Here is a 27568-nt window from a genome sequence, read left to right as displayed (position 1 = left end):
GGGGTGCCTGGGTGGCTCAGCTGGTTGAGCATCCAACTTCGGCTCTTGGTTCCTGAGTTCCAGCCCCAGGTCCAGCTCTGTGCTGACCGCTCAGAGCCTGGAGCCTGTTTCAGATTCTGTGTCTCCCTCTCTCTGACCCTCCCCTGTTCATGCTCTGTCTCTCTCTGTCTCAAAAATAAATAAATGTTAAAAAAAATTTTTTTTAAATAAAAATAAAAATAAAGGCTACATTTAAAATAAAAATAAAAAATAAAATAAAATAAAAATAAAAATAAAAAATGCATATACAGAAACAGAACAAGGGATGCCTGGGTGGCTGAGTTGGTTAAGCATCCAATGCTGGCTCAGGTCATGATCTCAGTTTGTGAGTTGAAGCCCCACATCAGGATGTCTGCCGTCAGTGCAGAGCAGGCTTTAGATCTTCTGTCTCCCTCTCTTTCTGCTCCTTCCCTTCCTCTCTCTTGCGTGCTCTCCTTTTTTAATATTTAAAAAAATTTTTTTTAACATTTATTCATTTTTGAGAGACAGACAAAGCATGCGTGGGGGAAGGGCAGAGTGAGAGGGAGAAACAGAATCTGAAGCAGGCTCCAGGCTCTGAGCTGTCAGCACAGAGCCCGACGAGGGGCCTGAACTCACGAACCAGGAGATCACAACCCCAGCCGAAGTCGGACGCTTAACCAACTGAGCCACCCAGGCACCTCAGCATGCTCTCTCTTAAAAATAAACATTAAAAAAAATAAAAAATAAAACAAAACAAAATAAAATAGAGCAAAATAGGGGTGCTTGGCTGGCTCAGACTGTGGAGCACATGATTCTTGATCTTGGGGTTCTAAGTTTGAGCCCCACATTGCGTGTGGAGATAACTTAAAAATAAAAAAATAGGGGCGCTTGGGTGGCTCAGTCAGTTAAGCGTCCAACTTCAGTCCAGGTCAAGACTTCACAGTTCATGGATTCTAGCCCCGAGTAGGGCTCTGTGCTGACGGTTCAGAGCCTGGAGCCTGCTTCAGATTGTGTCTCCCTTTCCCTCTGCTCCTCCACCACTCACTCTGTTTCTCTAACTCTAAAAAAAATGAATAACGTTAATAATAATATCTTTAAAAAATACTAAAATAAAATAGAACAAAACAACAAAGAGGTAGAAAATAGGAGAAATAATATAAAAATTAAGTGCCTGGGTGGCTCAGTTGGTTAAGCAGCCAACTCGATTTTGGCTCAGGTCATGATCATGGTTTGTGAGTTTGAGCCACGCATAACGTTTTGTTTTTTGCACTGGCAGTCTGGAGCCTGCTTGGGATTCTCTCTCTGCCCTTCCCGGATCCCACTCTCTCAAAATAAATAAAAGGGGGAAGGGGAGGGGGAGGGGGAGGGGGAGGGGGGAAGGGGGAGGGGGGAGGGGGAGGGGGGAAGGGGGAGGGGGGAAGGGGAGGGGGAGGGGGGAAGGGGGAGGGGGGAAGGGGAAGGGGGGAAGGGGAAGGGGGGAAGGGGAAGGGGGGAAGGGGAAGGGGAAGGGGAAGGGGAAGGGGAAGGGGAGGAAAAAAGAAGAGAGAAAAGAACAGAAAATGTCCTAGAATAGTAAAACAAGAGCTTCTACATTGAATGAATGAAAAAGGACCCACATCAAGGCCCATGAGAACATAGAATTAAATATTCTAAAAGCTTTCAGGGAGGGGCTCCTGGGTGGGTCAGTCAGTTAAGCATCCAACTTCAGCTCAGGTCTTGATCTCACAGTTTGTGGGTTCGATCCCTGCATCAGGCTCCGTGCCTGCTTGGCATTCTGTGTTTCTGTCTCCCTCTGCCCCTCCCCTGCTCACGCTCAGTCTCTGTCTCTCAAAAAATAAACATTAAAAAAAAAAAAAAAAAAGACTTTAAAGCTTTCAGGAAGTAAAAAATGTGCCACACACAAAAGCTCAGATACCAGAATGGCATTGTATCAATCAAGTGTGAAGGCAGAATAAAGGGAAACATAGACTTAGGCTTGCAAGGCTTTTTTTTTTTTTTTTCCTCTTAATTACAGAGAGTGCGCATGCTCCAACAAGTGAATAAGGGAGAAGAACAGAGGGAGGCAGGGAGGGAGGGGGAAGGAGAGAGGGAGAGGGAGGAAGTGGGGAGAGAGGGGGGGAGAGAGGGGGGAGAGAGGGGGGAGAGAGGGGGGAGAGAGGGGGGAGAGAGGGGGGGAGAGAGAGGGAGAGAGAGGGAGAGAGAGAGAACCTTAAGTAGGCTCCATGTTCAGCTTAGAGCCCAATGTGGGGCTAGATTCCAGCATCCTGGGACCATGCACTGAGCCAAAATCAAGAGTCATCTTGAACACCAAAGGATGCTCAATGACTGAGGTACCCAGGCACCCCTAGGCTTACAAGGTTTTAAGCCATCTATTTCCAATGCTCTCTTCTCTTCACACTGTTTTTTTATAAAGCTATCCCAAGCCTGGCTTCATCAAGGGCATTCTTCATTGAAACTAGCATGCCCCCGACCAAGAGCAGGGAGAAAATATGGTAATGACTCGTACAGTTTGGTGCTACTGCCTTGATGCCTCCTAAGGCACCAGCAGTTTAACCCACATTGCTTTTGTGGTATTAGTGCAATGTCAACACAGTGGAAAAGGTAATAATAACTATTATTATGAAAACACTTTTGACCTCATGGACCCAAAATATGGTCCCTATTTTGAGAAACACTGGAAGAGAAAAAATTATGGACATTTACCTGTTTCTTCTGTTCAGTGGGAGACACACATTTGGCACCAACCTTCTCAGCTTCCTCAAAAAGGCTGTCAACAAAATATTCACAATTTGTTTGTCGATCATCACTAAGAGGTTGGTTGTCAGATCCTGTTTCACAGACCCTACACATAAAAAAAGAAAAATAAGCAGTACTGACTAATTTTCCAAAAAATTACATGAATTGTTCTTGTTAAGGGATCTTGAACTCAGACACTTCCTTGTACACAATTCAGACTCACTTCTAAATTAAAATTTTTTTTAATGTTTTATTTTTGAGAGGGAGGGAGGGAGGGAGGGAGAGAGAACAAGCAGGGGAGGGGCACAGAGAGAGGGAGACAGAATCTGAAGCAGGCTCCAGGCTCTGAACTGTCAGCATAGAGTCCAATGCAGGGCTTGAACTCATGATCCACGGGACCATGACCTGAATAGAAGTTGGATGCTTAGCTGTTGACTAAACCACCCAGGTGCTGAGACCCATTTCTAAATTAAGATTCTAGCAGATATGTGACCTTGGGAAGTCATTAACCCTTTTGGTCCAGAGCAAGGTCTTCTCCACTTCAGTCTACTCACATTTGGGGAGGGATAGTTCTTTGTTGTGTGAGCTGCCCTGTCCATTGTAGGGTATTCAGCAGCACATGTGGCCTTTATCCACTAGATGCCAGTATCATGCTTACTCCACCCACCCCTTCTTCCAGTGTTACAACAACTGAAACCATCTCTAGACATTCCCATGTGTCCTCTGGGGGACAAAACTTCACCAGGTTGAAAATCACTGGTCCAGAGGAAAAAAAATGTGTTCTTTGTAAAAAGCTCAAAATAGCTTCACAAGGTTACTGCAAAGGCTGTTTTTTGTTTTTTGGTTTTTTTCTTTGCTATCAGCACAGAGCCCGATGCTGGGCTCGATCCCACAAATTGTGAGATCATGACAAGAGCCTCAATCAAGACTAGGACTCTTAACCTACTGAACCACCCAGGTGCCCTTGCAGAGGCTGCTTGTAGGCAAACAGGGTTGAGCAATGGAATGTGAAAAGGTCCCACAGTGACCACTTGGCTATGAAGAGGCCCAGCAGGTGACCCACCTCAAAACATCCATAGGCCCTAACAATGGGCTACTCACAACCAAGAAGTTACCAAAAAAGGGAAAATTCCATGTGTTCCCATACCTCTTCACTTTTCCCCTTTAAAACAACCCCCACCCACTGCCTTGTTGCAGCCCCTGCTCCTTTGAAGTGTATTCAATAAACCCTATCTCCTTTGTTCTGCCTGAGGTGAATTCTTTCACATTTGAGGGCCCTCATCCAATCGATTGAGAGACACCCCATTTAGACACCACAGTTACTATGTACCTTTTGGTCACAGAAAGCACTTTTGAACTAAAGGGGATAGTGTGTCAGGAACGGTCCTAATCATAGTTTTGATTTGCGTAACTTCAGAATGATATTTCTCACTGAAGACTTTGATTTGTAATTAATACTCCACTATTTTTTAAATCAATTATTTTATTTATTATTTTATTTTATTATTTTTACATAAAAAATTTTTTTAATATATTTATTTTTGAGGAGGAGAGAGGCGGGGGGGGGGGGGGGGGGGAAGGCGCACAGAATCCAAAGCAAGCTCCAGACTCAGAGGTCAGCACAGAGCCCAACGCGGGGCTCCAACTCATAAACCGCGAGATCATGACCTGAGCTGAAGTCAGATGCTTAACCGACTGAGCCACCCAGGCGCCCCTTATATTTTTTTGAAAAGAGAGAGAGAGCGAGCGAGCATGCACACATGAGCATGGAGAGGCGGGGGGAGGCACAGAGGGAAAAGGGAAAGAGAGAATCCTAAACAGGCTCCATGTTCAGCACACAGCCCAACATGGGGCTCAATCCCATGACCCTGGGATCATGACCTGAGCTGAAATCAAGAGCTGAACTCTCAACCAACTGAGCCACCCAGGCACCCCTTATTATTCAAGATTTTCTTTTTAAATAATCTCAAAGCCCAACATGGGACCTGAATTTACAACCAGGAGATCAAGAGTCACATGCTCCTCTGACTGAGCCAGCCAGGTACCTCTCTATTTTTCTTTTTTAAAATGTTTATTTATTGGGATGGCTGGGTGTCTCAGTTGGTTAAGCATCTGACTTTTGGTCAGGTCATGATCTAGCAGTTCATGGGTTCAAGCCCCATGTTGGGCTCTGTGCTGACAGCTCAGAGCCCGGAGCCTGCTTCGGATTCTGTGTCTCCCTTTCTCTCTCTGCCCCTCCCCTGCTCGTGCTGTCTCTCTCTCTCTCTCAAAAATAAATAAACATTGGAAAAAAATTTTAATGTTTATTTATTTATTTTGAGAAAGAGAAAGAGAGAGAGAGAGAGGGAAAGAGGGAGAGAGCATGAGTGGGGAAGGGCAGAGAGAAAGAGGGAAAGAGAGAGAATCCCAAGCAAGCTCTGCGTTGTCATCTCATCGTAGAGCCCAATGTAGAGCTCAAACCCATGAACCGTGAGTTCATAACCTGAGCTGAAATCAAGAGCTGGACACTCAACTGACTGAGACACCCAGGCACCTATTTTTTCTTAAATTTAGGTATAAACTGACATATTAGTTTTAGGTCAACAACATGATATGATATTTGTACCTACTATGAAATGATCAGCACAGCAAGTCTAGTTAACATATATCACCATTAACAGTTACAGAATTTTTTTTTGTGATGAGAACTTTAAAAAAAAAATTTTTTTAATGAGGGGCACCTGGGTGGCTCAGTCGGTTGAGCGTCCGACTTCGGCTCAGGTCACGATCTCGCAGCTAGTGAGTTGGAGCCCCGCGTCTGGCTCTGTGCTAACAGCTCGGAGCCTGGAGCCTGGAGCCTGGAGCCTGCTTCGGATTCTGTGTCTCCCTCTCTCTCTGCCCCTAACCCACTCGCATTCTGTCTCTGTCTCTCTCAAAAATAAATAAACATTTAAAAAAAATTTTTTTTAATGTTTTAAATGATTTAAAAAAATTTTTAATGTTTATTTTGGGATGGGGGGGGGAGGTGGGAGGGAGGAGCAGAGAGAGAGGGAGACACAGACTCTAAAGCAGGCTCCAGGCTCTGAGCCATCAGCACAGAGCCTGATGCAGGGCTCCAAATCACAAACTGTGAGATCATGACCTGAGCTGAAGTAGGATGCTTAACGACAGCCACGCATGTGCCCCAGTGATGAGAACGTTTAAGATTTACTCCCTCAGCAACTTCCCAATATACAACAGAATATTATTAACTATAGTTGCTATGCTGTATAGTATATCCCCATTACTTATGACTGGAAATTTGTACCTTTTGAGTCTCTTCGTCCATTTCGCCTACTCCCATCTACTGGTTTTTATTTTGCATTTATGTTTTATTTTGTATTTTTATTTTGCATTATGTTTTTTTTTACGAGAAATGTGTAATTTTTTAAAAATGTTCATTTATTTTTGAGATAGAGACAGAGCAAGAGTGGGGAGGGGCAGAGAGAGAGGGAAACACAGAATCCAAAACTGGCTCCAAGCTCTGAGTTGTCAGCACAGAGCCCAACGAGGGGCTTGAACCCACAAACCGTAAGATCATGACCTGAGCCAAAGTCAGATGCTCAGCCGACAGAGCCACCCAGGTGCCCCTGTCATAAAAGAAATACTACTGAAGACATTGTTTGAAAGAAAAGATGGTTTCTGGTTTATCTTTTTTTAAGTCATACAGAAAATTCATCTATGTACTGAAATACAATTTCTCAGATTCCATAAATAATGACAACATTTTTGGAGCTCTCATACTGTGCCAGGAACTGCAAGGTAGATATTCTTATCCACATTTTTATAGATAAGGAAAATGAGTCACAGAAAGGCTAAGTTACGTGAATTTACACAGCTAGTAAGTGACAAAGACAGAATCCAAACCCTGTTAATCCGTCTTCCGCAGCTATGCACCTAAGCATGATATGCTATAAAGCTTCTCTCTTTTTTTAAATTTTTTTAATGTTTATTTTTGAGACAGAGACAGAGCATGAGTGGGGGAGGGAGAGAGAGAGGGAGAGACACGGAATCTGAAGAGGGCTCCAGGCTCTGAGTTATCAGCACAGAACCCGATGCGGGGCTCGAACTCACGGACCTTGAGATCATGACCTGTGCCCAAGTCGGACACTTAACCGACTGAGCCACCCAGGCGCCCCTATAAAGCTTCTCTTAATACCTAACATTTACTGAGCACTTATTATATATTTTAGGAACTATTTTAAGTACTCCACATGAGTTAACTCATTCAACCTGCACACTGACCTAAAAGGCACATATTATTTTTATCCGTTTAACACGTCAAGAAAAAGCTTAAGCAAGTTGCCCAAGATCACAAAACTATTCGAAAGCAGTTCGAAAACTGAACTCAGGCACCCAATGCCTGTACTCTTAATCACTGTCCTAGACAAAATAGTCATCACTATATTATTATGTGCTGGGGCACCTGGCTGGCTCAGGCAGTAGACAATGTATTTCTTGATCTTGGAGTCATGAGTTCGAGCCCCATGTTGGGAATAAAGATTACCTCATAAAAAATAATAACCTTTAAAAAACTGCCGAAACTCAGAGCAATATTTTAATGTAGGCATGCTCTTTTTACTCTTCTAGGTGATCTCTATATACAAAGATGCTTCATATTATCACAAAGTATTAATTTTATTTTGCATTTATGTTGTCATAAAAGAAATATTAAAATTTTAATGTTCACTATTTTTGAGAGAGAGGCAGCACACGAGCGGGGTGGGGCCTTTCTCAGAGCAAAGACAGGATACTTCTTAATAAAAAGAATCACATGCTAAGACAATTTCTCACAGTACTAATGATTTTCCCCTCTCTTCAGTCAATACAGCTGTGTAGCAGTAGAGGCTACTGCCTAACAGTTGAGGCTTTGGTGTCTGTGTTTAGGAACTGAGTCACACTGACTGGGTGAGAAACCTACTAGCCTCTGTGTGATGGGGCTTCCTCATCTGCAAATGCAGACACTACCACCTATCTTTCATGGTTGCTGTGAAGATTAGAAGCAAACACATACAAAAACTTATACCTGATATACAGTTTCTATCAGTACACACACTGGCACACAATATTAGATAATGATATCATTATGACCACTCGATCCTCTCTGGTATTTGTTTTTTTCTGTTCAGAATGAAAGAGGACTTTGGGTGCCTCCATCTTGACCTCACTCTCTAGTTGGGGTCTTTCCAAAGTGTTTCTTGGCTTTTGCAAAAGACCCTGAGGACAATGCAACCTCCGATGGGAACTGAAACTACCCCCTTAAACAACAAGGACTGCCCTCAGCCAGCCAGCCCCTGACAGTGATTGACTCCAACACAGTGATCGATTTGACCTTCAATGCCTACTTGCCCAGACCCACACACCTTTGCTGCACATTTTCCTTATATAAACCTGGAAGTATTTTCCGCACTCTGGAGACAATCTTTGAGATGCTAGTTTGCTCTTTCCTGGCTATCTTTCAGGTGTTGGCATCACAAAATAAATTCCTCTCTTGTTTCACAACCACTCTGCCTTTGGACTTTGTTGGTGGCCAGCGCCGATCCTGTAGTGTTTGGGACCCCCTGTGCCTCGGCTATAAAAAAGCAGTTTATACTTGATTACTATGTACAAAGCCAATAAAGCTGACCATCTAAAGCAGCTTTACTCCTTTACCTATTTGATATGTAAATTCTACTAACCTTCATTATGTTAATTTGAGCCATTCAAATATCTATTGAGTACCTACCATATGGTAGGTGGTAGGGGACAGAAAGATGAGTAAGAAAATAGTCTAGGTTTTTAAAAGGTTCAGAGAACATTGTGTAAAGATGTACAGCTCTATGTCCACAAATTTGATAGCTTAGATAAAACGAACAGTCTTCAAACTTATAATCTACCAAAACTTACATGAGGAGGAAAAGATAATATGCAAAGGCTAGTATCTATTAAGAAAATTGAGGGGCACCTGGGGGCCTCAATTGGTTAAGCATCTGACTCTTGATCTCAGCTCAGGTCATGATCTCATGGTTCCTGAGATTGAGCCCTGCGTCAGGCTCTGCAATGACATTGCAGATCCTGCTTGGGATTCTCTCTCTCTCTCTGCCCCTCCCCAGCTAGGGCATGAGCTCCTGGGTTCTCTCTCTCTCTCAAAATAAATAAATAAACTTAAAACAAACAAACAAACAAACAAAAAAACTCAGGGTGCCTGGGTGGCTCAGTTAAGTGTCCAACTAGATTTCTCCTCAGGTCATTATCCCAGGGTCGTGGGATGGAGCCCTGCGTTGGGCTCTGCACTGAGTGTGGAGCCTGCTTAAGATTCTCTCTCCTCCTCTGTCCCTCTCCCCTGCTTGAGCTAAAAGAAAAAAGAAAAAACGAAAATTGAGTCAATAATAATCCTCCAAAACAGAAAGCACCAGGCACAAAAGATTTCACTAGTGAATTCTGTTGAGGTTTTGGGGTGATAGTGTGGTTCATGGAGTCCAGAGCTGATGGCAAAGAAAGAATTCTTCAAGATGTTTTTGGGGCAAAAAGGTGATTTTATTAAAGCACGGGGACAGGACCCATGGGCAGGAAGAGCTGCCCCGGATCCACGAGGAGAGACTGGAGTTGGGGGGGTAAAGTCCAGGGGAAGTTTCCAGTGAGACTTTCATATGCTAAAGAAGACTCACAGGATAGTGGAGGCCTAGCTATTTTCAAACTAAGGTGATTTTTCCCTCCAGCAAAGCATTAGCATTAAGATAGCAGGGAGTTCCTGGAGAAACCTCTGCCTACCTCAAGTACTTGTCAATGGGCTGCAGGTTGTAAGGAAATTTAACTTTATCTGCCATTTCCTTCTGCCTTTGTTTCCCACATCAAATTCCATCAAACATTTAAGAAATTGTACCAATTGTCTACAATTTCTTTCAGAAAATAAAAGCAGAAGGGAACACTTCTAACTCGTTCTATGAGGACAGCATGGCTCTACTGCTAAAATCAGACAAAGACATTTCAAGAAAGGGAAACTCAAACAGTATCTCTCATCAATATAGATGCAAAAATACTCAACAAAATATTAGCATTTCTAATCCAACATGTAAAAGGAATTATACACTGCAACCAAGTAGGATTTATTTCAGGTATGCAAGGCTGATTCACCATGAGAAAATCAATTAATGTAATCCATCACATCCACACACTGAAGAAGAAAACTCATGACCATATCAACAGATGCAGAAAAAGCAGCTGACAATATCCAACACACACCCATGATAAAAACTCTCAGCAAATTAGGAACAGAGAAGAACTCTCTTAACTTGATAAAGAAAATCTACAAAAACCTACAGCTAACATACTTAATGATAAGAAACTAGATGCTTTCCTCCTAAGATCGGGAGTAAGACAAAGATGTCCCTCCTCACCACCCCTCTTCAATGCCATATTGGAAATCCTAGCAAAATCAGTAAGACAGATAAAAGAAATAAAAGGTATACAGAATGGGAAGGAGGAAGAAATAAAACTGTCTTTCTCTGCAGATGACAGGATTGTCTACACAGAGAATCCCAAATCATCATCAACAACAAACTCCTGGGACTAATAAGTAATTTTAGCAAAGTTGCAGAATACAAGATTAATATACAAAAGCCAAGTGCTTTCTTATACACCAGCAATAACAACTGATATATGGAATTAAAAGCACAACAGTAGGGGCACCTAGCTGGTTCAGTTAGAAGAACATGTGACTCGAGTTTGGGGCTGTGGTTCAAGCACCACATTGGGCGTAGAGATTATTTTAAAAAATAAATTAATAATAATAATAATAATAATAATAAAGAAATAAAAGTTTAACACTATATGGAGTGCTTGGGTGGCTCAGTAGCTAAGCATCTGACTTCGGCTCAGGTCATGATCTCATGGTAAGTGAGTTCAAGCCCCGTGTCAGGCTCTGTGCTAACAGCTCAGAGCCTGGAGTCTGCTTCGGATTCTGTGTCTCCTTCTATCTCTGCCCCTCCCCACTCAAACTCTGTCACTCTCCCTCTCTCAAAAAATAAACATAAAAAAAAAAAAGTATAACGCTATATACATCAGCACCATTTCTCAAACCTCACAGAACTGTACAATACAAAGAATGAACCCAATGTAAACTATAGTTGATAATAATGTATCAATATTGGTTCCCAATTGTAGCAAAAAAAAACTACACTAATACAAGATGTTAGTAACAGAAGAAACTGTGGGGGGGGGTGGGGGTAGGGGATATGGGAACTGAGTATTTACTGCTCAATATTTATATAAAACTCTTAAAAATAAAGTTTATTAAAACAATTTTTAATGTTTATTTTTGAGAGAGACAGAGTGTGAGCTGGGGAGGGGAAGAGAGAGAGAGGGAGACACAGATTCCAAAACAGGCTCCAGGCTCTGAGCTGTCAGCACAGAGCCCGACAAGGAGCTGGAACCCACAAACCACGAGATCGTGACCTGAGCCACAGTCAGACACTTAACCAACTGAGCTACCAGGCGCCTCCAAAACAAGGTTTATTAATAATATTTTTTAAAAATGGGGTGCCTGGATGGCTCAGTCGGTTAAACATCCAACTTCGGCTCAGGTCATGATCTCGCGGTTTGTGAGTTCGAGCCCCGCATCAGGCTCTGTGCTGACAGCTCGGAGCCTGGAGCCTGCTTCGGATTCTGTGTCTCCCTCTCTCTCTGCTCCTCCCCTGCTTGCACTCTGTCTCTCTCTCAAAAATAAATAAACGTTAAAAAAAATTAAAAAATAATATTTTTTAAAAAGAGTATGAAAGACATTCTTGGATGGAAAAAAATGAGAAAGTACACATTTAATTTTTCTTTATAATTCAAAGAATCTCTTTATATTGTACTATATATTAAGCTATAATGCAGCAAAAATCCCATGGGCATATGAATTTACCAGGACTTGCCTTAACACTAAAAGTATCCAGACAATGTTATTATTTCATCTATGTTCTCTACTTTGTCACCCTTTCCCTTGTCCCTATCCTCTTATGATACAAATGTCAATCCTCCTCTCTATAATGTGAAAACCAGATTATCAAAGTTGTTATAGCTAAGTAAAAAGTCTTGAAGTTTCAGGAATTCTTCTAATAATAAAAAGTATACAAGTTCAGGAAAGGGACTTTTAAACATCTATTTTGGCTTCTGACTTTCTCATTCACTACAGTGTTCTGAATAAATAACTAAATAAATATCTAAATAAATATTAGATATTTATCTAAATAAATATCTAAATAACTAAATAAATAACTAAATAAATATCAACTAGCTGTTGCCCAAATGGGTGAAGGATTTGCATCTGTGTATGCTTTATTGGAACACACAGTAAATACAGATCTTCACTATTTTATAGTCTTTGAAATACTGATATACTTAGGAAATCAGTCTTCATTTTGTTTTACTGGACTGCTATTTTTTTTTTAATGTTCATTTATTTATTTTTGAGAGAGAGATGGGGGGCGGAGGAGAGAAAGACGGGGGAGAGGGGGAAAGGGGGAGAGGGGGAGGGAGGGAGGGAGAGGGAGAAAGAGAAAGAAAGAAACCCAATTAGGCCACGCTGTGTGCACAGAGCATGATCCGGGGCTTGAACTCACAAACCTCGAGAACATGACCTGAGCTGAAATCAAGAGTTGGACACTTGGGGCGCCTGGGTGGCGCAGTCGGTTAAGCGTCCGACTTCAGCCAGGTCACGATCTCGCGGTCCGTGAGTTCGAGCCCCGCGTCAGGCTCTGGGCTGATGGCTCGGAGCCTGGAGCCTGTTTCCGGTTCTGTGTCTCCCTCTCTCTCTGCCCCTCCCCCGTTCATGCTATATCTCTCTCTGTCCCAAAAATAAAAAAAATAAAAAAATAAAAAAAAAAAGAGTTGGACACTTAACTAACTGAACCACCCAGGTGCCCCTGGACTGCTACTTCTAAAAAAATCTATTTTTGTTACAAAAAATTTCTTTGTTACAACAAAAAGTATAAAATCTAATCCTAATCTTTTTATGTAGATACGTTACTAATTATTTAATTATACTCAAAGTACTGATACATATTACAACATGAATGAAACTTGAAAACATGTTAAAGAAGCCAATCACAAAAGACCACATATTGTGTAATTCCATTTATAAAATAAAAATGTCCAGAATAGGTAAATCTATAAAGATAGAAAGTATACTGGTGGTTGTCAGGGGCAGGGTGTAGGAGAATGAGGTATGACTACTAATGGGTATGGTGACACAAACGTTATAAAATTGACTGTGGTGAAATTTGTGCAACTGTGAATGTACTAAAGCCTGTTGAATTGTATACTTTAAATGGATGAATCATATGGTATGTGAATTATGTCTCAATAAAGCTGCTGGGAAGAAAAAAAGTCCTAAGTTAAAATCAGTCATTCCATTTATTTTTGTGCAAGAAAGAGTTAATACAGCAGGCCTAGCTGCTGACTGCTAGCCTTTGAAAGGTCTGCTTACTTTCCGTATGATTCTGGAAAAAATTTTTTAAGTTTATTTATTTATTTTGAGAGCGAGAAGGAGAGAGGCAGAGATGGAGAGAGAAAATCCTAAGCAAGCTCAATGCTGTCAGCCCAGAGCTCAACACAGGGCTCTGTCTCATGAACTGTGAGATCACGACCTGAGCTGAAATCAAGACTCAAGACACTTAACCAGCTGAGCCACCTAGGTGCCCCTGAGTCTGGAATTTTAGTATGTGACTAGCTTCCAATAAAAACCCTAGCCTAGGCATGCCTAGGCTAGGCATCCTCTCAGCAAATCATTAAACCTGGGAGAGGTCTTAGAGGCCCCTGACACAATCTCACAATTATATAGTATCAAATACATAAAACAATAAGTAGTGAGAAAGTAACAAATAATATTTGTTTAGTACAGAAGCATTTACAAAGTATTTGTAAGTATGAAATAAATACTTGTCTGTCTCCTTAAATGGACTATGAATGGAAAAAATTTACTTCAAGTATTTAAAACAAACAGCATAATACAAAAATAAATATTTCACCTTAGATAAGTCAGAATAAAATATTCTACTAACTGGTAAGAACCATAGACTTTGCACCTACCATTTATGGAATCCCTGATATGTGCTCACTCTCTCTTTTTAAAAATTTTTTTAACGTTTATTTATTATTAAGAGACAGAGAGAAAAAGCATGAGCATGGGAAGGGCAGAGAGAGGAGACAGAGAATCCGAAGGAGGCTCCAGGCTCCGTCCTTTCAGCACAGAGTCCGTCCTGTGAGCACAGAGCCCCACGCGGGGCTCAAACTCACAAACTACAAGATCATGAACTGAGCCGAAGTCAGATGCCCAACCGACTGAGCCACCCAGGTGCCCTTCTCACTCTCTTTAAAATAAAAATAAGTTAAAACATAAATACATACGTATCTTTCAGGTACATACACATATGTATCTCCTGCCTCTGTTTTAGTTTTTATTTATTAATTTTTATTTTTATTTTAGAGACAGAGCGCAAGTTGGGGAGAGGGGCAGAGGAGGACAGAATCCCAAGCAGGCTCCACACTCAGCTCAGAGCCCGATGCAGCGCTTGATCCCATGACTCTGGGCTCATGACCTAAACTGAAATAAAGAGTCAGACACTCAACCAAGGAAGCCACCCAGGCCTGGTGCCTGCCCCACCCCCCGCCCGCCCCTCTGTTTTACCTCAGTTGCTCAAAGGCCAAAGAGATAGTGAAGACAGTGAAAGGATTCAAACTTAGGCTTATCTGACTCCAGAGCCATTTTATTTCCACTATGACTCTAAGACAGTACAACTCAAAAAAGTAAACAGTTCCTGGAATTTCTCACTTAAACAACAGAATATGCGACCAGAGAGAAATTTAACACTTTTTTTATTAATAATAAAAACATTTAGGGGTGCCTGGGTGGCTCAGTCGGGTGAGCGCCCGACTTTGGCTCAGGTCATGATCTCACAGTCCTTGAGTTCAAGCCCCACACTGGGCTCTGTGCTGATAGCTAGGAGCCTGGAGCCTGCTTCAGATTCTGTGTCTCCCTCTCTCTCTGCCCCTCCCCCACTCGTGCTCTGTCTCTCTTTCTCTGTCAAAAATAAGTAAAAACATTAAAAAAAATTTTTTTAATAATAAAAACATTCAGTAACTTCATTAAAATCCATTCAACGCAGCTTTGAATAAAAATTTACTTTTGAAAATACATTACCTTTAGTTTTTTAACTAAAAGAACCATAATGAAAACACCTATAGTTAGTGAAATGCAGCAAAAATAGAAACTAAGAAAGGCATTAATAACAGAAAATTCAAATTAACTTACCATTCTTCTTTGATACTTTCAAGGTTATCTACTTCTTTCATTCTCTTTTGCCTTACTGTAAAAGTAAAAATAAACAAAAGCTAAATTCCTCAATTTAGAATTTTAGATACATGTATTTTTATGCATGAATATTCTTTAACATAAATTATTAGGTACTCTTAAAGTAGCACTGCAAGGGTCTTAAGGACCTGAGTGACCAAACTTGAAGCTCTCATTTTCATCTACAAAGTATAAAATTAATAAAAAATAAATTCTGGAGTCTAATAATCTTCCAACAAAAGAAATATTTCTTAAAAATTATGGTAAAATATTACAATGTGCCCTTTGGTTTAACAAACAAAAGTGAATGTAACATTCTCATTCTTACAATTCCTTGGGGAAGCAAACTGACAAGATGTACAGTATACAATTCATTGGCATCAATTATATTTACAGTGTTGTATGGCCACTGCCACTATCCATTTCCAAGAGTTTTTCAACTTCCCAAAAAGAAACTCTGTACCCATTAAACAATAATTCTTTATTCTTCTCTCTTCCCAGTCCCTAGTAATCTCTTTTCTACCTTCTGTCTCTATGAGTTTGCCTTGTATTCCACATAAATAGAATCATACAATATTTGTCCTTTTGTGTCTGGCTTATTTCACTTAACATAAACTCATACTTTTTACAGCTAAATAATATTCCATTGTATGTGTATACATTTTGTTTACACATTAATCTGTTGACAGACATTTGGATTGTTTCCACCTCTTGGCTACTGTGAATAATTTTACATTCCTGCCAGAGTTCTAATTTCTCCACATCCTTGCCTTGTTATTTTTTTAAGTAATATCCACACCCAACATGGTACTCAAACTCACAACCCCGAGATCAAGAGTAACATGCTCTACTAATGAGCCAGCCAGGCACCCCGTACTTGCTATTTTCTTTTATTGAGGAATACCCATCCTACTAAAGTGGTATCTCATTGCAATTAGGGATGTTGAGCATCTTCTTCATGTGCTTACTGGTCATTTGTCTATACATACCTTCACTGGAGAAAGGTCTGTTCAAGTCCTTTACCCATTTTTTATTTATGTTTTATTTTTTATTTATTTTTGCCACTGTTTTTAAGTTGCAATTTTTTAGAACATATTTTAAGTAGTCTCTACACCCAACGTGGGGCTTGAACTCACATCCCTGAGATCGAGAGTCACATGCTCCACCAACTGAGCCAGCCAAGCATCCCGAGTTGCATTTTTCTCTATTCACCATTTGCTTGGCTGCTATACACCCTGGATTACTTTCCAGAGTTCTAAGTTGGTTCTAACAGTTACTGCTTGTTTTTCAATGTTTGTGTGGAAACATGAGCTTCAAACTGCTCATCTTGCCATTTTGCTGACATGACCCTCAATTTTAATTAAAAAAATTTTAACCTCAGACATATTTGGAACTTATCTTAGTTACAGTGACTCCACATGACTGTTTTATTTAAAAGTCCATCTTTTCCTGGGATGCCTGGATGGTTTAGTCAGTTGAGCATCCCATTTTTGATTTCAGCTCAGGTCATAATCCCAGGATCCTGGGAGCCTTATGTTGGGCTCCTTGCTGAGTATAAAGTCTGTTCGGGAGGCTCTCTGAGTGTAGTGCCTCTCTTTGTCTCCCTCTGCCCCTCTCTTCTGCTCCCATATGCTCTCTCGCTCTAAAATAAAAGAAAAAATAAAAGCCCACCTTTTCCTAAAAAAATACAATACAGTAAAAGAGTCCATCTTTTTCTGACTTTTTCCTTCAGATCTAACAGTATGGATTTGTGGGTTTTTGTTTTTCAATGAGTTATAATTTATTAATATTACTTATTTTGATTTTCCATTTCCCAGATTTGTCCAGTGGTGGCCCCTTCAAGGTGACTTCAATGCCCTTTTGCTATGTCTTCATAATTCTTTGAGCACTTTCTTACTTTCTGGAGCAAGCAGATGCTCCAAGATCATTTGTTCTTCTTCTGCCCCAGCCCCGGAATCAGACTTTTCTCTAAGGGGCCATGGCTACCCTTTTTTGTTGGAAAATTATATCAAGAAACCAAGATCTGAGTGTGTGTTGCTTGTCATGTGTCAGTGCTTCCGGGACCTCTCAGTGGACAGATGGCTTGGACTACTTTAAACATTCATTTGTTTGTTTGTTTCTTAACAATATTTTGTTACAAAGGCAAAACAATAATACAAAAAGTTTGGGGAAGACAGAAGATAATCGATAATTTTATTACCTCCAACAATAACTATTTAAACTTTTGTCTCTCCGTTTCTTCATATACATTCAAATGCATTATTAGTATATTAATAATTCTTATTTCCTGTATTTTTCATTTATGTGCTTTTTCCATTTGACTACATAAACTGCTTCATAAATATTTTAAAGGACACATATTATCACATCAGGCAGTTATATACCATGACTATTGGGCATTTAGTTCACTTTCAATTTTTCCTAATAAATTCTGTGTATACAGCTAACTTTGTTGTTTCTTTAGATTCCTAGAGATGTGGAAAATCAGGGTCAAAAGATGAATATTTCTGCGACATGTAAATAGTGTACCTCTATTTAAAAACGTAAGCAGATCCAGGGCACCTTGGTGGCTCATTTGGTTAAGTGTCCAACTCTCGATTTTGGCTCAGGTCATGATCTCATGGTTTGTGGATTTGAGCCGTGTCGAGTTATGTTCTGACAGCATGGAGCCTGCTTGGGATTCTCTGTCTCCCCCGTCTCTCCCTGCCTGCTTGCTCTCTCCCCCAAAAATAAATAAATAAAATAAACATAAAAAATAAAGTAAAATAAAAATTTAAGCACATCTGAATAGAAGGCAAATATGCTAATAGCCACTGAAGATCCACCAGACCTATCCTAAAAACCTCCCAAGTACCTTGAGGTGAATTTAATCTGGTAAGTGAGGATCTGGCAGCAGCCAGATAAAATCAGTCTGACTTCCTGCTGCTAATGGAGCTGTGCCATAACCACAGCAACTTGTGTTGAGCACTAATTCCCACTTAGCGTCTGTTCTGCTAGGAATTAAAGTAGGATAGTGGAATCTGCTCTGGAAAATATCCTATCATTGCAAGTTGTTTTAAATACCTCTAATTTTAATTATGAATTGACTAGGAGTTGATGGAAAATTTATTTGTTGGCCTTGTCATGAGAAAATTGTGAAAAATTCTGTAAGACAAGGAGAAACTGAAAGAGAAGGAAAAAGGAGGAAACACAATGGGGCTGAGGAGTGAGTACAGAATATAAAGAAAGCAAAGGACAGCACCTTCAAGGCCATCCCCAACAGTAACTTCACACTCTGCCTTGTAGCTAGAGGGCAAGGTAAGATTCATGAAAGCCACACCATCTGAGAGGATGGCATCCAACAACTAAAGCAAACTGGATGACTCTATTATCACAAGTGAGCTATTCTGTATTTCCAAAAGACTTCTGTAATGCTCTTCAAAATTATTCCCTAGACCTACAGCTGTGTTGGACAAATTCTGTGTATACAGCTTACTTTGTTGTTCTTTCAAAGGATCTTAGTCAATACTTATTAAATTAAATATATACATATTATGTATGTATGTATATATATACGTATATATATGTATATACGTATATGTAATAAATATATTAAACATATACGTATATATTAAACATAAGGCACTGAATTAGGCATTCGATTTACAAATAAACCAGACAAGAAAATTTTTTTATATCATTAATTTATAACATCTTAAATAGATTATATGAGTAAACTATAGGCGTTAAAAATGCAGCCATAAAAATGATTGTTAGGGGCGCCTGGGTGGCTCAGTTGGTAAGGTGTCTGACTCTTGATTTCGGCTCAGGTCATGATCTCATGGGTCGTAAGACAGAGCCCCACGTCAGGCTATGAGCTGACAGTGCGGAGCCTGCTTGGGATTCTCTCTCTCACTCTCTCTCTGACCTTCCCCTGCTCATGCATGTATGCTCTCTCTCAAAATAAATAAACTTTTAAAAAAAGCTTTAAAAAATTGACTGTTAAATGTAAGATATAATATTGTCAATATTCTTTTGAGTTTGCAATGTTTATTATAGTTATTAGACACATATGAACATACCATCTCTGGACCAAGGATGAACCTGAGGTCTAAAGGGGGGAAAAATAGTGTATATTTTTACTTATTGTATGGAAAAAAATGAGCTAAAACTATTAAAAGAATGTGAGAAGGTAAAAGGGGTAAACAAAAGACGGCTAAAATGGTTATCTATCTATCTTAATAGCAATATGAAAAGCAATGTTCAAAATTAATAACTCAAAATGTACATTGTGAAGAAATACGACTGTACATAACAGAAGAAACAGCTATGAGTTCAAAGTAGTTGTACTTAGAGAAAGAATAGGTGCATTTTTAGGTTTCTAACACTACTGTCTTTTAAACTATGTGTATATATTATTTTGATTTAAAAAATTAAAAAGCAGAGGCACTTGGGTGGCTCAATCAGTGAAGCATAAGACTTTGGCTCAGGTCACGATCTCATGGTTTGTAAGCTCAAGCCCCGCATCAGGCTCTTGCACTGACAGTATGGAGCCTGCCTGGGATTCTCTCTCTCCCTCTATGCCCCTCCTCCAATTGCACACACGCTTGCACTCTCTCCCTCTCAAAATAAATAAACTTTAAAAAAAAATTTTTTTTAAGTAGGAAACAAATTAAAAACATATTCAGAAAACCAGAATTTCATGCTAATTTTTTCTCCTAAGACTTTGTCCTTCTTCAAATCTCATACTTCTAAAACTAATTGCTTTCCTTTAAAACAATTCTTTCTTTTCAGGCACCCAACTTCCAACTTCAGTTCAGGACATGATCTCACAATTTGTGGGTTTGAGCCCCACATTGGGCTCTCTGCTGTCAGCACAGAGCCAGCTTAGTATCCTCTGTCCCCCTCTCTCTGCACCTCCCCCACTTGTGCCTGCACTCTCTCCCTTTCTCTTAAATAAACTTAAAAAAAAAAAAAAAAATTCTTCCCTTTCTGAGGCACCTGGGTGGCTCAGTGGGTTAAGCAACCGACTTTGGCTCAGGTCATGATTTCACCGTCTGTGGGTTCGAGCCCCGTGATGGGCTCTGTGCTGACCGCTCAGAGCCTGGAGCCTGTTCAGATTCTGGGTCTCCCTCTCTGTCTACTCCTCCCCTGTTCACCCTGCTCATTCATTGTCTCTGTCTCTAAAAAATAAATAAATGTCAAAAATAAATAATAAAACATACAGAAAACAGAGAAAAACATAAAACACCCACCCCAACCATTCAGAGGTCAGGAAAGTTTTAATTTGGACTTATTTACTTCTTTTTTAAGAAATAAAGCATTATATGGGGCGCCTGGGTGGCTCAGTCGGTTGCGTCCGACTTCAGCTCAGGTCACGATCTCGCGGTCCGTGAGTTCGAGCCCCGCTTCAGGCTCTGGGCTGATGGCTCAGAGCCTGGAGCCTGCTTCTGATTCTGTGTCTCCCTCTCTCTCTGCCCCTCCCCTGTTCATGCTCTGTCTCTGTCTCAAAAATAAATAAACGTTAAAAAAAAAAATTAAAAAAAAAGAAAGCATTATAGAATTGAATACAATTTCACTTAAAAATTAAATGGTATGTCTTAAATATGTGCATTTCATTGCATATTAATTATACCTAAATAAAGCTATTAAAAACATTAAAAAATGTAGAGCCAAAGATTCCAACCCTCGTGGACAATACATCCTGGTGGTGCTGTTTTTCACTTGACAGTTTTCTAACATTATTTTCAACTCCTCTAAATAATCCCTTAGTTTGGATATGATCCTTATTGTCTCATAAACACTTATTATACTTTTTTGTTCATACATAACCATCCTTGTGGGCATTCAAATCCTAACTATCCTTCAAGTCACAGCTCAAGATCCATGTCTACCATAAACTGTTTCTTTTCATTAAGAAATACGACTGTACTTGGGGCGCCTGGGTGGCGCAGTCGGTTAAGCGTCCGACTTCAGCCAGGTCACGATCTCGCGGTCTGTGAGTTCGAGCCCCGCGTCAGGATCTGGGCTGATGGCTCGGAGCCTGGAGCCTGTTTCCGATTCTGTGTCTCCCTCTCTCTCTGCCCCTCCCCCGTTTATGCTCTGTCTCTCTCTGTCCCCAAAATAAATAAAAAACGTTGAAAAAAAAAATTAAAAAAAAAAAAAAAAAAGAAATACAACTGTACAGGGGCGCCTGGGTGGCTCAGTCGGTTGAGCGTCCGACTTCGGCTCAGGTCATGATCTCACAGTCTGTGGGTTCGAGCCCCGCATCGGGCTCTGTGCTGATAGCTCAGAGCCTGGAACCTGTTTCAGATTCTGTGTCTCCCTCTTTCTCTGACCCTTCCCTGTTCATGCTCTCTGTCTCAAAAATAAATAGATAAAAATTAAGAAATACGACTGTACATATCAGAAGAAACAGCTATGAGTTCAAAGTAGTTGTACTTAGAGAAAAATAATGGGTGCATTTTTAGGTTTTATAAAGGTAAAATATATATTTTTAAATGTTTATTTTTGAGATAGAGAGCTCGAGATGGAGAGGGACAGAGAGAGAAGGAGACCGACAATCCAAAGCAGGCTCTGGCTGACAGCAGAAACCTTGAACTCAAGAACTGTGAGATCCATGACCTAAGCTGAAGTCCGATGCCCAACCGACTAAGACACCCAGGAGCCCCAAGTAAGATATTACACCTGTACTAATACTCCTCTCCTAAAGCATGTAGATTTTTGGTATTTAAGTCATATTATCTGATACTGATTCCTGTTGTTTCTTTTGTGTTTTTTAGTTGCCTCTACTGGATCCAAGAACCTTGAGAACAGGTATGGTGACTTACACATTTCGTGTTTCTTCCAAGTGCCTAGCTGAGTGCAAACCAAAGAGGAGCCATCCCTAAAGTATGTCACTATGTTTCCCTTTAACAGGTTATTGCTCTCTAGCAAACTGCTAATATTTTTCATTATTTCATAATTATAAGCTACTAATAAATGGGTTTTATTTGTTTTATGAAAGCAATAGAGAATGAAGACGACCTTGTATTCAAACTGACTTGTACTGGAGTACTGGATACATCATTTTTTTTTTTTTTTAATTTTTTTTTTTCAACATTTTTTATTTATTTTTGGGACAGAGAGAGACAGAGCATGAACGGGGGAGGGGCAGAGAGAGAGGGAGACACAGAATCGGAAACAGGCTCCAGGCTCCGAGCCATCGGCCCAGAGCCTGACGCGGGGCTCGAACTCACGGACCGCGAGATCGTGACCTGGCTGAAGTCGGACGCTTAACCGACTGCGCCACCCAGGCGCCCCTGGATACATCATTTTTGAGCTGGGTGAGTTCATCGTTATTTACCTTCTCTAAGCTCCAGTTGCCTAAACCTGTAACACAGGGATGACTGTCATCCTCACAAGCTTGTTTTGAGGAGTAGAATACTAAGAATACGATAATGTTTGCTCCTTTTTCTTTTCTGATCCCTCCGTCATAATCTGTTACAAGGACTGGTAAGAATCATTTTCTGGCTTAGTGTTAAGTTTCAATTTCAACATGGCTATGAAACTTTAGTTTTGATTTCACTAATGAAACTTTTAAAAACGCTTATATATTTACTGAACCTTCCACCACCATGTACAAGGCTCTGGTTTAGAACTAATGAAAGAAGGGTTAATAGCACAGAGTCTACACTATCAGGGAGTTTACAGACTAACAAGAAAAAAATATACTGAATTACTGATTGCAAACATGGCAAAGAATTATTAAGTAAAAACTGAATCTAAAATAGATATAAAGGCACTGGTATTTCAATATTTCCTACCATAATCAGTAATATGTAAATAAGCCATGTAAAATCTATTTATATCAACTGAGTGAGCTTCTACAATCATCAGTCATGGGACACAAATGAACTGAAGTCATGCACTATACTACAGAGAATTTAAAAAGCCACCTGACAAATGTCTAAGTCACCGGCATGAAGCTCAGTATCAGAAGGGACAGAGGAATCGAATTTCCTTCATTTTGCTTCAGTTTGCTTCCAATTAGTACCACTACCATCTTATATTTGTATTGTGTATCACAGTTTACCAAACACCTTCCCAATTATTACCCCACTTACTCCCAACAACTGCAGTTATAAAATCAGTCAGGAGACAGAGGAGATTGAGCTTTTTGGAACATATCCACCGAAAGGAAAACCCAGTCAAATAGATTTAGACTACCAAGAAAAAGTCCTTTCAATGTATACATTAAAATTCAAACAGAAAAAATTTGCATAATACTGATTTTACTTATGTTTTGTAAACATACATGACAGGCTACTTTTTTTTTTTTTTTTTTTTTAAGATTAAGGTTTTGTATCAAGATATTATACCACTGGGTATGCTATCTTTATGCAGAAGCTGAAGTTTCTCCTTAAGGATAAAGCCATTCCTGGCATTAAACACAGGGCAAAGGAACCGATGGATCACATTTCAGTGGGTTCTTTTCACTTCGCTCTTCAGGTCTCCAAACCTCCAAGAGCAAACTATGGTAGCATCAAAATCAAACACTTTAAAAGACAGTTTATTTGTGTATTTAGTGAATTCTAGTTAACTATTAAATAAAAAATCAAAAATTACGGGAAGTTTGAGCTTATCTTAGTTGCAATCACAGTACTTGAAAAAAAATACATATGTCTTCTTCTAGAAGAACTGTTAATGTGGAAGTTCTGTGCTCCCAAGGACCAAAGTGATAGTGACAAAAGTAATTTAAATGAGAAATTCTAGGGGGAAGGGGACACTTTGGCAGAGATTGTCAAGGTCACTGAGGCAGCCATACTTTGACATCAAGACATTCTCATTCCAGGGCTCCATACTGAAGTGTTATCTACCTTGCAATACCCAGCTCAAATACAATTTCCCCTGGAAAACCTTCCACAATTACTCTGAAAGACGGAAACATAAAATTATTAACACAGAGAGGAGAGATCAGCTATGTACCCTTAGGACACATAGTATCCTAACAGTCACAACTCTAGGACCAAATATCACCTCTTGGTGGTTTTCTCCCATCCATTCCCATCCCCATACAATGCAGTTTCTACACAGAAAGTTTTCTTTTTTTCTTTTCTTTTTCAAGTAAACGCTACTCCTAACATGGGGCTCGAACTCACAACCCTGAGATCAAGGGTTCCCTGCTCTACCACAGAGCCAGCCAGGAGCTCCCAGGGTTGACTTTTTAAGATACAAATTTGACTGAGGAGCACCTGGCTGCTCCCTGGTTGAGCATGCAACTCTTGACTTCGGGATTGTAAGTTTGAGCCCTGCGCTGGGTGTAGAGTATTCCTTAAAAATAAAATCTTAAGAAAAAAAAAAAAAAAAGACTGCAATTTACCTGCTTAAAACCCTTCAAAGACCACCCACGCTCTTCAAATAAGGTCCACATATGTTGGGTAATATTACAGAGTTCACTGTACTCTTCTCTCACTATATTTGAGTGATTTGAAATTTTTGCTATGAAAGTTTAAGAGACGGGTGCTGGTTGGCTCAGTAGGTTGGGTAGCTGACTTCAGGTCATGATCCTGCACTCTCTGGGTTCAAGCCCCATGTTGCGCTCTGTGCTGTCAGCTCAGAGCCTGGAGCCTGCTTCAGATTCTGTGTGTCTCCCTCTCTCTCAGCTCCTCCCCCACTCACACTGTCTCTCAAAAATAAATAAACATTAAAACAAAATTTTTAAAAAAGTTTAAGAGAAAGAAAGAAACAGCCGGTCCCAAATCCCTAACACTGCTTAAAGGACCTGGCATCGTATCTCTGGCTCCCTTTTGCATTCTACACTCAATCCAACTGCTGTGACCTTTCAGTTGGGTACACTTCCCCAGCCTCCTTCAGTGGAATAGATTCCACTTTCTTCCCTCCTTTGGGAGTTACCTTCACCTAATTCCTATTTACCCATAATATGTTAGTTGGTAGACTGCTTTCCTAAGAAAACTTTACCTGACTTTCCCAGCTGGTTATCCACTTGTTACATATTCTCACAACCTGCTACATTCTTTCTTTTTAAGCCTCTATGTAGGTTTATTGGTATTTACAGTTGAGCCTTGAACAATACAGGTTTGAGCTATGCAGGACTACATATATGCAGTTGGTTTTTTTTTTTTATAAACACACTACATTACTGTAAATGTATTTTCTCTTATGGTTTTCTTCATAACATTTTCTTTCCTCTAGCTTACTTTATTGTAAGAATACAACATAATGCATATAATACACAAAATGGTGTTAATCAACTGTTTACATTATTGGTAAGGCTTTTGGTCAACAGGTTATTAATAGTTAAGTTTTTGGGTAATCAGAATTCATACAGATTTTCACCGTGTGGGGGTTGGCACCCCTAACAGTCCCACCATTGTTCAAGGGGCAACTGATACTTGTGTGATTAGTTGTTTAATATGTTCCCCCCAATAACAATGTAAAGTCCATAAGCAAAATCTATAGAGGTCACCGTAGTATTGTGGGCACTCACCATACAGTAGGTGCTAAAAAATTCTGAATGACAAATTAAGTAACATTAAATATTGGGTAAAGTATCCATGTATTTATCGCAGTGCAGGGCTAAGAGTCAGTTCTCAATACTTTCTGTTATACCGTATTCTGCCTTGTATCATTATTCGCGTGCTTAATCACTCCCTCCAGCCTGCACACCATTCGTACCCGTTTTTGGACGCCAACACTAACTTTAGTGGTATAAACAGGTGCTCAATATTCACTGAGTTTAACTGCCTTTAAAATCAATACGCCTTTTAGCATATTTACATAGAAGACGCAACATCAACTTAAAGAGCTTTCCCCATTAAAAACTAAACTGTAATTCAAAAACTTATAAACACTCCCCAAACACACTTGAGCCATGACTTTAAAACAAGGAGGCCGATGTTCACGTCGTTTACACAATGTCACACTTTACAGTTTCACACTGACATCAAAAAGACTATCAGTTTCCTGTTTTTCTTTTCCATCATCTCAAATTAAGTACGAAGAAATCGATGCTGGACACCACTCTAACGTTCCTGATTGCTAACAAGAAACTGCGAGTGAAAAAGAAAAAAGACGCACACTTTTAAAAAATGAAACCTGGAAAACAGCGAACACGAAACCTACAAAAGAGTGTTGTGGGAGACTGGTAACGAAGCTACCTAAGAAACGGCCACCGCAAACAAACGTGCCATTTCGGCACAGTGCTCTTGCAGGGCACGTCTTTGGAAATGGGGGCATGCGAACGCTCCTAACTCGAAGTTTCCGAGTACCGTCAGAACGGAAGCCCTCCGCTGTGCTCGTCCGCAGGAAGCAAGCGCAGGCTGCAGGCCCGAGTCGCGGCTCACCTGCGCTGGCCAGGAGTCTCGCCCCGGCCGCCGCCGCCGCCGCCAGCGTCGCCGAAACCGTCCGGATCCAGGGCCCACCGAGACCAACACCCAGACAAGCGCCACGGCTCAGCCGGACCCAACGACCCCAGCGCCCCCGCCCGGGAAACGCCGGCCCACGCCCGGCGGCCAGCGGATGCCCCGGCCCCTCGCCCGGCCGAACGCGGCGCGGCCCCAGCACACTCACCTCTGGGCGTGGCCGCCTCGCGGCCTCGTCCTCAGTTGGCTCGGGGGCCGCGGGCGCCACCGCTGCTGTCGGGCTGGAGGCCCTCAGACCCGCTGAGGCTCCCGGGCCGCGCAGCCGGCACCCGACCCGCCTCCCGGGGTCTCCGCCGCCCGGCGCCGAGCGCGCGCCGAGCTGGCTCTGCGCAGCCCCGAGAGCGCGCGCGCGGGAGGGCGGGGCCGGCAGCCGCCACCGCCTCAGGCCTCGGCGTTACCGGAGCTCATGGCGGCCGCCGCCTGCCTGCACCCGGCGCCTCCGCTAGCTGCCTTTTGACCCCGCGCGGAACATGCTGGCTGCGAGGTGTGGGCTCCACTGAGAGCCCAGCGGCCGCCTCCCTCTGTACCTCCTCAGCCTCTGATTGACTACGCGGAGAGATTTCCCTGCATTCCCACAATGTGGAACTTTACCCGAGCTCTGTGATTCTGGAAAGCGACGGTTAAAGAAATCCCTCCACCCTTTTATGTTCCTGAAATGGTTTTCTGCAAGGAACCGCCTTTCCCCGTGTGACTCAGATATAACTCACGTGTGCCCCCTTGTTCACCTGTGACGGATCAGACACAGACCCTCCCAATTCCCTTATTCTTTTGCCTCATAAATGATTAGCCGAACCGACTGCACTCACTGAGCGATCTGGACAAAATACCAGCTACCGTCACTCGACCAAACTTTAGTCAACTTCTCTCCTTCCACCAGGCCCCTAAACTTTGACCCACCCTCCGCCTGAGCCAGTCAACAGCCCCTTCTAATCCACCACTCTTGAAAATCTGGGTCCACGTCCGAGTGAAACACTGAAGTGCTGTGTGATCACCCTCCACCCGTTCCTCCCACTTCCGCACACCCAGGTCTTTCTAGTCTTTGTTCCCTCCTCCCCGTGAGAGAAAAGCCCTTTTCTGATTTACCTTAGAGACAGTTGCAGAT

General features: G+C 41.3%; 1 protein-coding gene across 1 annotated transcript in view; it reads right to left on the bottom strand.

Annotated features, from left to right (window-relative positions):
• UBXN2A (UBX domain protein 2A) overlaps positions 1 to 26788 on the bottom strand; it is a 47172-nt gene extending 20384 nt beyond the window's left edge. The window contains exons 1-3 of the mRNA XM_058682653.1: positions 26615 to 26788; positions 15026 to 15080; positions 2704 to 2842 (exon numbers count right to left, since the gene is read on the bottom strand). Coding sequence (XP_058538636.1) covers positions 2704 to 2842; positions 15026 to 15066 — 180 coding nt within the window. The 5' untranslated portion in view covers positions 15067 to 15080; positions 26615 to 26788. The remainder of the gene's footprint in view (positions 1 to 2703; positions 2843 to 15025; positions 15081 to 26614) is intronic.
• Positions 26789 to 27568: the final 780 nt, after the last annotated feature.

This window comes from Neofelis nebulosa, chromosome 9 (assembly GCF_028018385.1).
Source record: "Neofelis nebulosa isolate mNeoNeb1 chromosome 9, mNeoNeb1.pri, whole genome shotgun sequence".
Taxonomy (NCBI): Eukaryota; Metazoa; Chordata; class Mammalia; order Carnivora; family Felidae; genus Neofelis; species Neofelis nebulosa.
Note: the sequence above shows the minus strand (reverse complement) of the source record. Positions and strands in the feature narration are given on the sequence as shown.